Source organism: Anomaloglossus baeobatrachus, chromosome 9 (assembly GCF_048569485.1).
Source record: "Anomaloglossus baeobatrachus isolate aAnoBae1 chromosome 9, aAnoBae1.hap1, whole genome shotgun sequence".
NCBI lineage: Eukaryota > Metazoa > Chordata > Amphibia > Anura > Aromobatidae > Anomaloglossus > Anomaloglossus baeobatrachus.
This window is the reverse complement of record NC_134361.1, coordinates 78,556,222-78,572,182: the sequence shown is the minus strand read 5'-3', so window position 1 is coordinate 78,572,182 and position 15,961 is coordinate 78,556,222. Positions and strand designations below refer to the sequence as shown.

The 15,961-nt window shown below is 42.6% G+C and overlaps 1 protein-coding gene across 3 annotated transcripts in view; it reads right to left on the bottom strand.

The window, feature by feature from the left end:
• PASD1 (PAS domain containing repressor 1) overlaps positions 1 to 15,961 on the bottom strand; it is a 203,922-nt gene that overhangs the window by 23,441 nt on the left and 164,520 nt on the right. For all 3 annotated transcript variants that reach the window (XM_075323813.1, XM_075323815.1, XM_075323814.1), the window contains exons 11-15: positions 12,335 to 12,441; positions 8,855 to 9,002; positions 3,069 to 3,150; positions 995 to 1,118; positions 31 to 137 (exon numbers count right to left, since the gene is read on the bottom strand). In XM_075323813.1, the coding sequence (XP_075179928.1) occupies positions 31 to 137; positions 995 to 1,118; positions 3,069 to 3,150; positions 8,855 to 9,002; positions 12,335 to 12,441 (568 nt within the window). The remainder of the gene's footprint in view (positions 1 to 30; positions 138 to 994; positions 1,119 to 3,068; positions 3,151 to 8,854; positions 9,003 to 12,334; positions 12,442 to 15,961) is intronic.

Below are 15,961 nucleotides of genomic sequence, written 5' to 3'. Positions count from 1 at the left end.
AGTCACACATATATATAGATAGATATATACCTGGTTTGCATTGGGTGCCATTCTGATTTGGGGCATGTCTTGCTGGTTCAGAGTCATCGAGTGTCTAGAAGGAGTACTGGCTTCTGTGGGTCTCATGGACGATGTGGCTAAAACATATTAGAAAGTAACATTAGGAGCAATATATGAATAATATAAATATATATGTACACTGCAATAGAACTGGCAATGCAACAGCTGTCACACGGAGTTTTGCACAAACTTCACCGACTGTTGTGACGGCGTCAGGCTCTGTTCACATTGCAGATTCTGATACTCCGACCAATGGTTTCTCTGGTGTCTGGGATCAACACAGGCAGACTCAGGCATCCACCTGCTGTGTGCTGATTCATAGGCAGGCTAGCAAGAGTTAATTTCTGATAGTCTGCTTGTTAGGCTCCTTTGATCACATGTTGTGGGAAGGCCAATCACATCTCCCTACTTTCTATTTAAGCTGGATGAAATCTTCAACACATGCCAGCTATAGCTTCTATGCTGGCCTGTGAGGTTTAGTGCCCCAGACTGTCTGGTGAAAGTTGTGCTTATTTGTTTGTTGCAGTTGTGGAGTTTTCCCTTGTTGTTTTTTAGCTTCCTTCTTTCTCCTGTGTTTCCTCCTGAATCCCTTATTATCTTATCCAGTGTGTGTGCCTGCTGTGTGACAGAGTTTTGATTTTCCCTCGCCTGTTTAGAACTGTAATTTTCATTACACTTCTGTCCCATCCCTTCCTGGGGAAGGGGAGTCAGATCAGGACTATTCAGGAGCAGGGTCAGGAAGGAGACTCAGGCATCTCCACCATTAGGAGTATGCCTGAGAACAGGGAAAGCATAGGGCCGCCTAACATGAGGGACAGCTTAGGAGCCCCTGTTCCCTGCTATCCCAGAGTCATCATGACACTAACTTAAAGCATACATATGATAATAAATTTAAGTTTAATAAATATACCAAAATATGCAGGAGCATACATACAAGCAGAGTCAGACAGGGCGGTGTGGGACGATCTGCGGGAGCTGTGTGATGAGACAGACATTCCTTCCCTGCTCGGCTCCTGGTTATTTGTACATTGCTGAATATCAAGATAGGTATTTTGGATCTGGATTTGGAAGAGAAGACACAATAGTTATTAATTCACTGCAGATAAATAGTAAAATACAAGTGATCTGTTGTATAATTCACCCCATTCAGCACTTGGTGATCTGAATTTTCTTACAGTATCCAACAAAAATAATCTTAATTTTTATCAGAAACCTCCAATGAGTAATGAGTAACATTCAGGCTGGGACTACCCGGTAACTTTGGCTGCGATACCGGTTGGGCAGCCAAAGATTCCTGTATGCATAATGTAAATGACTAGGGTTGTATTGCAACATGTTACCGCAATAAGCAAGTCACAAAAAGTTTTAACTGGTTGGATTTTTTGGGCACTTGCTGGTCTAGGCTGCCATACTTATGGGTCTCAATAAATCCTCAATCATGTGTATTTGGCTGAGATATGGCGGTGGCATGCGGGGATTATTAGCCACGCGACCGGTGTTGCAGCCAAAATGGAAGTGTAGCCCCAGCCAGCCTCTGTATCAAGGTGGTTGGACCATACAAGGAATTGCAGGTAGTCCTTAAATATAGTTAATCAATTATAAATTGACAAAAAATGCACTAATATGTTTTTAACAGGAATCTACCATCAGAATTTCACACACCAAATTATTTATATGTGGATGTAGCTCTTTCAAAGACAAGTCTAAGAATAACTTTACGTGGCCGGTCCGTTCCTCTGTTACGGAGAAATCAATGTTTGAATTGATATGCAAATGAGGCTGAAGAGCTTTAGTAGATCTGAAGCCTCTGTCACTCCAGCTCTATTCCCTGCTCAGCCCTCCTCCTCCTGCCTGACTGACCGCCTTTATGCTGTGAGGCTTCAAGCAAAGGAGTCTGATATGGTGTGCAGTAGGTTGGGATGTGAAATCTTGCTGACAGATTCCCTTGAAGACAGGATTAAATCAATTATCAGCATATCATATCATCACTGTCACCTCTCTATTTTTGGAGACTAGTGATGAATTCTGAGTTGGGATCCCTCATTTCCATCTGGGACTCTTCATTTAAACGTGGTTTAATTTTTTTAAGTACATGAGGAGTTAATGTCAGTTTTGTTGTCCAGCAGTTCCTGGCTGAGTGTTTCAGCTGCAACTGCTTTGTACCCATGCCCCTTCAGGTTTAAATAGAAGTGTCTTCCCAACATTCCTTGCTGAAGATACAAACTCAATTGTTCTCTGGCCGCCTTGGAGGAAATTTCTACTGTGAAGGTTTCCTGCTCTCAGGCTTTATCCTTTTTGTGGCTTTTCCCCCTTATTTGTCTTACCTTACCTTACATCTTGTTAGTGCAGTGGTGGGGTCTAGCGAACCTCACCTGCCCCTCACTAGCCAGGGCATAAGCAGGGTCTTCTTAGGGTCTCAGGTTCCTGTTCGGCGACAGTTGCAGAGACAGAATAGGAACTGGCTAGAAGAGTAGGGATAGTGCAGGTGAAGATAGGAGGTGTCCCACCTACCCCTCTCACTAGTTCCAGGGCCTCCTGCTGTTATTGTGTCCCCAGGTGTCCCCTTCGTTGTGCTTTTATTGTGCATCAGACGCACCTAGGTCTGAGTGTCCCTTGCCATACTTGCCACACGTGGCAAGCGTGACACACGCACCCCAACCAAATTCATATTTTGGGATCATATTATATCCAGACATTCCTGAGGTTTTACAGATGGAAACTTAAGTCCCAAGTTGATTAAGTCCATTCAATAGAACCATAGAGGTGATTTGGGGTTGTGTGTGGACATTAAAATGTTGCTGAATTCTATGTTTGGTGTCAGCTCGTCACAGCTACATTACGAACGTGAGTTATGGGACGTTATCTCAGCCGTGTCCTATTATACCATAGGCACAGGTAATGGAACACTTTTATCATTCCTTAAAAGTTCAGTAGGTATTAAAGAGAAATCAATGACATAAGTATTCACACGGCTGATCATAAATGTAAGTCACCACTGAGCACACTACCTTTAATGATGAATCTGCAATTTCCAGTGCAGACTCCTCCAGGCCCAGGTCTCTCCTCCGCTCTGCTCGGACTTCAGCATAGCTGTAGATGATATGATAATGTTATAGGACAGGTGTATGATGTTTAGACTGACATGCATTGATACACATATCCACTACTTCTCCTATACAATTTGGGCTTGGCTGATTTCATGCAGGACGGATGGACTAATGGGATTCCATTCATTAAATTATATAACCTATAGGTAAATCTTTTTGCTAGCGTCCATACACTATCACACAATAGAAAAGCATATTCGTTTTCTATAATATTACAGCCATTAGAGGGCGCTATACACCTGATGTAAAGCTGGCTGATAGTTGCACATCTTCATACAGCTATATGGGCATGTATAGGGGTTTTTCAAGGGTTAATATCTGGCTCTACTTGCCAAACCAAATTTTTGCAATTTAATGACAGTACAACACCTGTCTGCATGTCGCTGTGCATTGTCCACGCTCATGATCTCACCTATGTATTGCAACCAAACTGCTTTATATACAGTAATATAACTGGAGGAACGTAAATGTTTACAAATTTAATGCCTGGGTGCTGGGATCCTCAGAAAATGGCTTAAAGGGAATCTTTTGCTTTGCAATATGAGAGCAGAATAATGTAGAGACAGAGACCCTGATTCCAGTGATGTGTCACTTACTGAGCTGTTTGCTCTCAGTTTGATAAAATCTGTTTTCTCTGCTGCAGATCTAGCAGTTATACAGAGCTCATGAATATGCTGGACTACATGGCAGCACTCTAAGTAGTCCCGTAATGATAATCTCCTGCTGATTAAACAGTGATTTTATCAAAATGACACTAATTAGCCCAGTAACTGACACATCACTGGAATCAGGGTCTCTGTCTCTACATTATGCTACTCTCAGATTAAGGGACATTAACCTGGTGACAGATTCCCTATAAAGCCTCTGGCTCTCCCTAAGTCCCTGGGTTTTCAAAGTTTTTTATCAATTATGGTAATCTGGTCACTTTTGATTAATTAGAGGACGATTTATATTGACATAGTTTAATCATCGTAAAATAGAATAAAAAAAGTTATGTAAGGTACATCATGTTTAAATTCCTCACCATTAAAAAGGTTTACTCCACCCAAAAAAAGTTATATACTATCTAAGGGATAGAGGATAACTTGCTGATTGCTGGAAGAAAAAACGCTGAAACCCCAAAAATCCTGAGATCAAGGCTGAGGAACATCGAGAACAGAGCTCTGAATGGGGCAGAGGTGCCCATGCTCAACCTTCACTTCATTCATTGTCTATGGGACTGTCAGAAACAGCTGAGGGCTGCCCTTGTCAGTCCCAAAGACAATGAATGAAGTGGAGGCGGAGCATGTGCACCTCTGCCCTATTCAGAACGGGGCAGCAAAGCCTAATTTTCATGGTTCTAGAGTCCTGATCTTGGCATAGTTGGTTCCCCAGCGATCAGCAAGTTGTTCCTGATCTTATGTATATAGAATAACTCGTTTGTTTGGTTCTTTTTTTAAGAATAACCCTTTTAGATATCTGCTTGCTGTCAGTCAATGGAAACTTTTTTCAAAGGAAATCTACAAAAACTGAAAGACTGCCTGGATCATGCTCTGCTCATATAGATTCAGTCCTTTGGATGTATGAAAGCTTTTATGCTCTAGTACTGTAATTTGTTTTGCACTCGTTTCCTCACCATGTGGTCAGGATGGTTTTCATTTTTTAAAGGGGTTTTCCTCACAAACAAAGTACATTTAATGAATAGATCTTGGAATAATAATAATAATATCCATAACTGGATGTGTTTTTTTTATAAAAATGTTCCTGTGCTGAGATAATCTTATATATGTGTCCCTGCTATGTACTGTGTAATGGCTGTGTCTGACCAAACAGGGATCATACCACATCTCTTGAGCCGGGAAGGAAGTAATAAAGTATACAGACATTACAGCACAGGATCACAAATTAGTCTTTCTGTAAGGCTAAACATTTTTTAAAAACAGGCAGGGAAATGTTTTACCTCACAAAAAAAATCAGCTATGATCCCATGCTGTGATGTCTTTATACTTTTTTACTTCTTCCCCAGCCTAGGAGATGTGGTATGATTAGACCATGTCCCTGTACGGTCAGACACCTATTATGTTTTACCTCACAAAAAGAATCAGCTATGATCCCATGCTATAATATCTGTATACTTTTTTTTACTTTCTCCCCGGCCCAGGAGATGTGGTATGATCAGACCATGTCCCTGTACGGTCAGACACACCGATTACTCACAAAAAAAATCAGCTATGATCCCGTGCTGTTATGTCTTTATACTTTTTTACTTTCTCCCCAGCCCAGAAGATGTGGTATGATCAGACCATGTCCCTGTCTGGTCAGACACACCGATTATGTTTTACCTCACAAAAAAAATCAGCTATGATCCCGTGCTGTTATATCTTTATACTTTTTTACTTCTTCCCCAGGCAAGGAGACGTGGTATGATCAGAAGATATATCCCTGTACGGTCAAACACATCGATTATGTTTTACCTCACAAAAAGAATCAGCTATGATCCCATGTTATAATATCTGTATAGAACCATAGAATCATAGAATATTAGAGTTGGAATGGACCTCCCGGGTCATCTAGTCCAACCCCCTGCTCAAAGCAGGATTCACTAAATCATCCCAGACAGATGTCCGTCCAACCTCTTTTTAAAGACTTCCATTGAAGGAGAACTCACAACCTCTCGCGGCAGCCTGTTCCACTCGTTGATCACCCTCACTGTCAAAACGTTTTCTTATCTAATCTGTGTCTCCTCCCCATCAGTTTCATCCCATTGCTTCTAGTCTAGTAAAAAGTATACTTTTTTACTTCCTCCCTGGTCCAGGAGCTGTGGTATGATCAGACCATGTCCCTCTATGGTCAGACACAGCCATTACACAGTACATAGTAGGGGCACATATATAAGATTATCTCAGCACAGGAACATTATTTTTAATCACATCCAATTGTGGAAATTATTATTATTCCAAGATCTATTGATTAAAATTATTTTTTACATTAAAATTGTTTGTGGGAAAACCCCTTTAAGTTGTCTCTGAGCTGGTGGCAGGAGACCAGTAGCTGTTATAATATCTCTATACACAGTAAACCTAGAGACAAGAGAAGTTCCTGCTCTTGTGTTTCAACAGCAAGGAGGACATTATTCGGTAATACTGAGCTGTGTAACTGTGACTCCAGCAATGGAGTAAAAAAAATTGCTAGAATCTGGAGCATGATTTGCCTGTGTCTGCCTGGTCTCTAACAGTGCCGATTGTGCCTCACTGTTCCTTATATTTGTACTAATGATTTCTGCACATTTTCCTGAAGAACAGCAGCCAACGTGAACCGGTAAATGATATTATATCACAAACTCACTCTATAATCCAGTGTCAAAACCAGTATTGGACATTACGTAGACTTCTATGAGTCTTTTAATGGAAGTGGACCGTTGACTACACTGATTCCTCGGCAGCATTTCCCTGCATCTGCCACTGGGGGGAGCTCAGTGCATATAAATGATACATCTACTCGCATTGTATAACTGTATGAAACCAATTGCGTTGAGCTCCCCCTAGAGGTGACTGAATGCTATAAGAAGAGAAGCAAAGGGATTTGGGACCCAATTCATCATCGGATGTCTGCAGGTTTTTTGGCATGAAAACCTCTCAGCTAGTGAATTTTAAATGTACTTTAAATCATCAATCTGAGGGGTTTTTTCAAGTTTTCTTCTGTGGGTTAGTAACTTTTCTGATTTTTACTCCAAACTGGATTTTCCATATGTTTTAGACAAATTTATCAAACAAACCTTCTTTATAAGATTGAAAAATTTGGCATAACAGTATTGCAGCTATAAATGATGAAAAGCCTTCGAGGTCTATTAGTGAAAACCATGACTCCAAGTACGGTTGAACATTAAAGGTGGTTTCCAGGATACTGAGGGCATACCCTTAATATACACAATACACAGTCAATACCAGGGCTCCGTCCGTGTGCTGTCCATATGAAAACATGGAGACAGCACACTGACCAACGCAAGTCAATGTTGTAGGTTTTATACACTAACTGGCATTCTGCGTGTAAAAAATTGTTACAGGCACAATTTTGATGAGTATTCTGGATCAGACTCGCCCATTATAAGTCAATGGGTGCACCAAAAATGGATCAAATATGGGTTACCATCTGTATATCATGTGATTTTCATGGATACATTACAATTATAAAAATAGGAAAGATAAGATTGATTTCCATCCTTGCTGTTCAGTCCCATTTAAAAGGGATATGTCAGCAGGTTTTTGATATGTAATCTGAGAACAGCATGATTCAAAGTCCCTGATCTCAGTGATGTGCCAATTACTATGCTGTCTTTTTGCTTTATCAGTAGGAAATTATCACTAGAGGACTACTGGGCTGGTGCCTCGTGGTCCAGCCACATCCCCTCCATTGATTAGCAGCTCTCTGCCAACATACAATCTATGCAGAGAGCTGCCAATCAGTGGTGTTGATGTAGTTATACACAGTTTAACAACTGAGCTCTGCTAAATCTCTCTCACTGCTGCACCCAGTAAACTAATGTTGTGCGGTGTTCTGCGTTACATTCGCTGGGTGTCATGGCGGTATCGGACTCTGTTCACACTGCAAAGTCTGACAAGCTGCAGGGATTCTTCAGTTGCACAGCCTGCCATGGACGTCGGCTAGTTCTGGCTTCGCTGCTCTCCAGTACAGAAGGAGTTAAGTTCTGCTGGCCTGTGATCAGCGGTTGGGAGCTCAGGCTGCTGATCACCATCTCCAGCCTTTATAAGGTTCTGGATTCTGGGGCAGAGTGCTGGATATAGCTTTTTGCTTCCTGGTTCCTGGTGTTATCCTGTGTATGGTGATCATCAGTCTGTGGTTCACTGGTGTGTGTGTCCTCTAGTTGTGTACTTATCTCCTACCCCTTTTGCTTTACTCCCCAGTTCACATATTGTCTCCTCTTTGTGTTTGAGTGCAGTGTGCACGAATTTTCGTTTATCCTAGTCTGTGACTATTTGTGGAGTATTGGTAACTGGGTCTCTGACCTGCTCTTTGAGTGGGGGAAAATAGTATCAGGGCTTGTACAGGAGACAGGGCCACGTTGGAGACTCGACCTTGCCTACTATCAAGTCTACCATCGGGATAAGGGACAGTACAGGGGTCCCAGTCCTAGGGTCAACCTAGGAGCCCTTGTTCCATCCATACACCCCCATGACAACTAAGTTATACATCGCTGGAATCAGGATCTCTGCCCCTACATTATGATGCTATCAGATTACATAGCAAAAACCTGCTGACAGATTCCCTTTCAGTTAAGTACAAGGTAAACTATGCAGGGAACCAGTCATTGTTAGCTGATTAGTAAGGGAGTTGGAAGTCACACCCCACTGATATGATATTGATGAACTTTCTCCATAATAGCCTATCAATATCAAATTCCAGAATAAGCTTTGACTTTAATAGAAAGTAATCCATATATTGATGCTGTCAGTGGGGAATGGCGCCTATTCTAATTTTTGCCATGGGGACGTATGACTTTTGTCTGAAACAACAGAGATTTTCATCTTGAGATTATCTCTCAAATCTTCAGAAATCATTCAAGACAGAACCGAATAATAGGAAAAGCGCGAGGCCAAACAGCTGGGAGGTTTTGGCACTGGATCGGGTTCTGCGGCGCTGTTCTGTTCCTAAACTAAACTGCTCTTCACAACAAGATGAGGAATTCTTACCTAACGACAGTGTGTGTACACACAATAAACTCCGGCTTGGAATTCCACTGATGATAGGTGATGTAGTACTGCGTCTGCAGCCAGATCCACTGCTGGCCTTTGGTTAGAAACCTGTAGTAACAGGACTTTCCCTTCCCATATTGCATCACTAATAGACAATAAAGGAAAAACAAAATAATCAGCGACAGACGCATAAAGGACACTAGAGCCAAGAATCGTGCGGAGAACTGTATTAAAACATAGCATAAAATGGATCAGAGACAATGGAAAAACCTAAGACATATTATTAAGTAACTTTACAAAATTCTTAGAAGCTGTACAATCTATGTACTACAGGTGTAAATTACTAATCAACTCCTTAGTGCTGAATTATTTATCATGGGAATACACAGAAGGATTACCTCTACGCCCAGATAGAGCTGCACAGTATGACTACATGACAAACATAGCTCTGCAACATTCTAAATTGCATATTCATTTATTATGGATAGCTGGATTGTAAATACTCATACATTGTTCTCCTCATTTACTTTACTATGTGGCTGTCATGCGCTGTCCGGACCCGCACTCGCTGATTACAGCAATAGCATCGAACTCTGTGCACACTGCAGAGTACGACAGGCAACCTGGTTTCCCTTAAATGCTTAGCTATGCCGGGCGTCGGCTGAGTTGTGTCCACTACTTACAGCCGTGCAGGAGTTAATCCTTCTTTGAGCAGTGTGCAACTCTTCTGATTACTATCTACAGCTGGTCTCTCCCTATTTAAGGCTGGGGAGTTTGTAAGGAGATCGCCGAAGATAGCATCTGCTCCTAGTCTTGCGAATATCCGGTGCCCTTGGCCATTCTCTTTTGGTGACCAGCAATCTGTTGGTTGTGTGGCGTGGAATTGTCCCTTGGTGTGTGTTACTTACGCCCTTATATTTTATTTCCTCCTTTGCCTTTATTGTCTTCCCTTTGTGGTTGTTTGCAGAGTGAATGAGTTTCAGTTCTCCTCCCTGTCCATGTCTTTTTGGGAGAGGAGTTATCTTGATGTGTTCTTCCCACCCCGAGGGAGGGAGGGTATGGGGGGTTAATTTAGGGCGTGAATAGGAGACAGGGACACGCTGGGGGCCCAGACCTCACTACCCAGAGTGTACCTCTGTGTTGAGGGTCAGCGCAGGGATCAAAGTCTTAGGGCCAGTTCAGGTGTCCCCAGCTAGACTAGTTCACCTGTGACAGTGGCAATCTTCAGTTTTTGAGTAATAAATAGGAGTCATGGACACGCTGGGAGCCCAGACCTCACTACCCAGAGTGTATCTCTGGAATGAAGGTCAGCACAGGGATCCCAGTCTTAGGGCCAGTTCAGGTCTTCCCAGCTAGCCTAGCTCATCGACAATCTTCAGTCTTTGAATAGTCAATAGGAGACAGGGACACGCTGGGGGCCCAGACCTCACTACCCTTAGGTGTACCGCTGGGATGAGGGTCAGTGCAGGGATGACCTTCTTAGGGCCAGTCCAGGTCTTCCCAGCTAGCCTAGCTCATTGACAATCTTCAGTCTTTGAATAGTCAATAGGAGACAGGGACACGCTGGCAGACCAGACCTCACTACCCTTAAGTGTACCTCTGGGATGAGGGTCAGCGCTTGATCACAGCATTAGGGCCAGTTCAGGTCTTCCCAGCTAGCCTAGCTCACCCATGACAGTGTCTATCTTCAGTCTTTTAAGAAAGCAGCTCTCCAGTTTAGCCACCAGTGAACAAAGCTTCACCCATGCCAGTATGACATGTCAAAAGTTTTCTAAGTGTGCAATTACTCTTTAAGGAGGTTTTAGAGGTGTATTTCTTTCACAAACAGTGCCACCCTTATTCACAGGTTATACCTGGTATTGCAGATTAGCATGATTACAGTGTATAGGGTTGTCCTGCAGTACCGCACACAACCTGTGAGCATGAGAGGTGCTGTTTTTAAATGGAAGCAGCCATGCAAATCTGGGAGATTCTTTTTTATCACAGTGTCAGAAACCTGTTTGACCCCCTATATTGCTGCCATTAGAGCTGGGTGTCCATATTTGTTGTCACCATCTTTTACTAAAGGCAACAGTAAGCTACAAATGGCAGAAATGATTTATGTATTTTTTGCTAATCTCTTTATTGCGCTGTCACAGCTCATCCTCTCCCACCACGTGGTCAATAATTTATTGATAATATGAAATCATCATATAATACAAAAATGAGCGATTATAGCAATCCCATAGTTATATCTCAGCCTGCATGTACTTTCCTATAGATTTTACACAAGGGCTTAATTTCTATTGATTTTCTTGGGGTCATCTCCTCTTGTCAGAACTCATGTAGAATTAATGGGGCTTTGGTTGGTGAGATCTGGCAGGCGCCTGCAGAGCTTGTATAAAACGTATTGAAAAATAATTGAAATGGAATCGTTCTTGGAAAGAGATTCATTGTCAGAAGACATTAAACAGAAGCGGATGCCGTGTACACTGAGTGGCTGCAGCGCTGATCTTCATGCATCCTACTAAACACTTGGGATTTGTCGCAGCATTCCTTCACTTTATAAATAGCCCCCTGGCACGGACATGCCAGTCTGCAGAGCAAGAGGATAGGGCTAGGTTCACATTATGTTTTAGCACCACTATGGAAAGAGAGTTTGATGCATTATAGGTTTCATGATGATGTGAATGAAACGTGCACAGGGTGGTAATGAGACTACAGGCTCTTGCACTTTTCATAACCTTGTGTATTAACGGGTTATTCCCATCTCCAAGATCCTATCCCATTGTGTAGTAGGTGTAATCTAATATATAAAGCTGAGTGTATGTGTGTCTGTGTGTATGTATGTCCGCTAAAGTAATCCGCACCGTCGCATTTACAATCACGAAATTTTACACAGACACAGACACTGGCACACAGAAAGCTCCTGAAGACAGGATCTTGAGACAACCCCTTTAAGTTCCTTGGAGTATTGCATAATATAGCAGCTATACATATTATTTCATACAGCAGACAAAGTATTCAGATGTCTCTACGTCACATACAAGGCAAAACTATATTTTTTTTGTCGTACATTTGACCATTAAAAGTGAAATAGTAAAGTTGTATTTACAAGAACTACATACAGTATTATTTTTCTTTATGCTAAAAGGACGATAGAGCATGGGACTTCCATCATTAAGACAAAAACTCAAGTGTGAACATAACTAATGTAACAGAATAGGTTGTGATTCTTTTGTTTTTCTTACCCAATGTATCCATCTGACATAGTCCATTAGTTTGGGGTGGAAATGGCTATAGAAATGCTAATGATAACTGATATTGTAGTGGTGGAGAGTGGTGGGGCGGGTGAGGGGGTCATTAATATCTAGAAGGCATAATTACTCGGCAGTGCCCGACATTTGATAAGCGTACTTTGAGAAAACACCATAAATCAACATCTTCTCGTTTTCAAAATGAAATATTAGAATTTTAAGAAACAAAGTAATGACTCACAATGAACATGGCACCTCGCTAGGAGCTCTAGGTCATCTGCGTGGTAGTAATCATACCCTGACGTCCCCAGCACTTCAAAGGGTAAATAGCCGATGATCGGCGGAGCCCTGAAATAAGAAGAGTGATGTTAATGGACACAGACGTGGTTGCTGGACATCCAAAGAAAACAAAGGTTAACTTTAAGAAAACAATAATGGTGGAAAATATGACTGTTAGCACGGGAGACACAGGCACAACTCACAAGGCTGACCAAAGCTAACAGCATTAATGGCTCAGAGTATCCTAAACAGAGTTAGTCTGCTGTCACACCATGGATGAGCACGGTGCTGCAGATTGCCTTTCTTTCACCCCCCCTTCCCAATCTCAGTACCTGGGCATGTGCCTTTCACCAGCAATGCCCCTGTGAAGCATTAAGGAGAATCTGTCAGCAGGTTTTTGCTATGTAATCTAAAGACCGAATGCTGTAAAGGTTAACACAGAGATTTCAGCCATGCGTCTCTTATCACAATGTGTCTTGTGGTTTACCTGCTATGTTTGTTTTAGCTTCAGTAGCTTATCATTACTCCAACAAAGCAGCATGTGAGTGCAAGTCTGGCATGCCTTCTTTGTGAGCAGCTGTCTATAAAAACGTACATAGAGAGCCTGGCGTGGGCGATAGAGCTTTCTCAGCTCTGCTGCATGGATAAAACTAAAAACTTTGATTGTGTCAGAATGGCTGCACCCAGTAATCTAAGTAATACATTGTTGGATTCAGGGCCTCTTTGCGTACAACATGCTGCTCTCAGATGAGGCAGCAAAAACCTGCTAACAGATTCCCTTTAAAGTGTTTTCTTAACCTTATTTTTCAGGAACACACTGTTCCGCAACATGTGACTTTATGCTTACTGGGGAGTGGTTCATTCCAGATTGATTCAAAGCACAGATTAGTGGCATGGGAAGAATTGTGAGCAGCAGTAACGTTGCCTCTATAGCATCAGAACACTATAGAGGCACTGAAGTCGTCTCGACCTAGCAATCTGCACAGCTTCAGAGCAAAGCTGCAAGCTCTATTGCAAAGAGCTTGTAAGCGCTACATTGTTTGCCTAGAAGACTGACCACCACTAATAAATTGCAGTTTGTGCATTTACCATTGCAAGTAAATTGTAATATTGCTAGTTTTTACAAGCACATTAGAATTTCAATCATTTATTATGATGGAGAATAACCCTTTCAATCCAGTATGCACATTTCAAATATCACATTGAATTCATGCTGAAATATGTGAATTTCCCGAATTCAGGGATCCATTAGTCTTTACACGAGTCATTAGACTCCCTTTTGTAGTAGAAGAAACTAACTTTGTCGCTGCATTGTAGATCGTCAGCTACTTACAAACTCACTGAAGTTCACAGACTTGAGCCCAGACACAAAAACAAAACACAAAACATACAGTATTTCATGAAGAAGAATCCCAGCTGTATATGGTTTATACAGGCAAATCGCACAGGACTTAATCCCCTTTCTAATCCCAAACCAAAGGCTAAACCCTGTGGCTAGTCAGTAATTCAATCTACAGCCGGATTATTTCTTTCACACACTTCCAAGTTACTGTGAGAATGGATGTGAAAGTGGACAGTATGCTATAGGCAAGTACTTAAAGCACCACTACAGCATTTTGTTGTTTTTTTTTCAGCGCTAAAGTGGCACTTTAAATCTAAGTCCCCTCCCCCCGGCGTTTTCACCCTTTTTCGGCACTGCTCTGGTCCCACGGTGCCATCTTCTGACCGTAACTTCTGACTGGCGGGAAGTCAGAAGTTACGTCACAAATGCTCAGTACAACTCTATGAGAACCAGAATGAGGCTCTCATAGACTTGTATTGAGTTGTAACCTCTGGCGTGCTCCATGAAATACTGAAGCTGCCGACAGATCACAAATTGCTGGAGTGGAGTGGAGTGGAGGGTGAGTATGAGGGTACAGTTCCACTTGCATTTTGTACGGACGAGTACAATCTGTAAAAAAACATCGGACTGCACTTACACCAATGCAAAACCATGAGACAGTGTCCATCTGTGATTAAGTTCTCATGCCACATTGGTCTGAGAAATGAATCACAGCACGCTGTGTTTGGCAGCGATTCTCGGCTCACGCACCAACATACAAGTCTATGGGAGCCTGTGAAACATCGCACTGCATTTGCATGTCATCCAAGCGCAGTGCAATGTACGCAGAGACAGGCCACGGAGGATTTGGGAAGAAAGTGCTCACTCTCTCTCCTCCGCAGCTGTGATACAATCGCAAGATCGCCTCACAGTCACGTGACCCTCTGCTGACGCTCGCAGTAGAGGGTCATTAGCATATCGCTTCTGATGCTCTCGCATCATAAGCTATGTGCAGGTGGAACCGTACCCTAGGACGGGGATCAGGGGACTTAGATTTAGAGCACCACTCCAGCGGTGCAATAAAAAAAAAATAATGCAAGAATCATGCTTTAAAGAGGTGGTCCACTACAAAGCAAAGTGGCCACATGGATGTAAAGCTGTGACAGAAGGCTTTTTCTAAATACCTTCTGTTGTCGATTCGGTCTGTGAGCGGCGCTATCGCTGTCCACTCACCCCAATCACGTGACCCGGGCTGCAGGGACTTCAGATGTCTGGTGATGTCATGTCACCTTCCGTTATTGATAGTTGACCCGGCATCACCAAGTCTCCGTGAGTGACTGGGCTGTGGACGGAGTTTCATTGCTCTACACAGCCCTGCATCTCGAGTGTTCTCTCCTTCACCGCAGAGCGCCGCAAGCACGCGCAATGCTGGGCTGTGATGTGCGGTGAAACTCCTGCCCACAGCCCAGTCACTTAGGGAGACTCGGACCCACCTCGGTGATGCCAGGTCAACTTCCAATACCGGGAGTTGAAGTGACATCACCGGACATCAGAGCTCAGTGCAGCCTGGGCCATGTGATAGGGATGAGTGGACAGCGATAGCGCCACTCACAGGCAGAATTGACAACAAAAGGTTTTCAGAAAAAGCCTTCTGTCACAGCTTTACATTGATGTGGCCACTATGCTTTGTAGTGGACCACCTCTTTAAGATGTATTTTATGAAGAATCCAGAAATGTAGGACCCTACGTCTTATATAGCATTTTCCAAAATTAAAGTGAAATATATAATAAATTTGAGGTTGCTGCGCACCACAGAACAATTTCCGCAATCACACATCTGAAATGGCCTAAGAGATCTAGCGACAGCTGAAACACTGTAGAATTAAGGTACTTTTGGCCCTCGGGAACATTTGATTATGCTACCACATTTAGTTTAGTCTATTTTTCAGATGTTTTTTTTATCAGAAGGGATAAATAATAGGGATGATCGAATACTTCGATTATTCGGCTTCGCGAATATTTTCCGAATACCTCGCTGCTATTCGACTATTCACAAATATTTGATGCGCAATGGAAGTCTATCGGAAACGCGAATAACAACTATTCGGAACTATTCGGGCTTCCCATAGACGTACAGTGCCTACAAGTAGTATTCAACCCCCTGCAGATTTAGCAGGTTTACTCATTCGGAATTAACTTGGCATTGTGACATTTGGACTGTAGACCAGCCTGGAAGTGTGAAATGCACTGCAGCAAAAAAGAATGTTA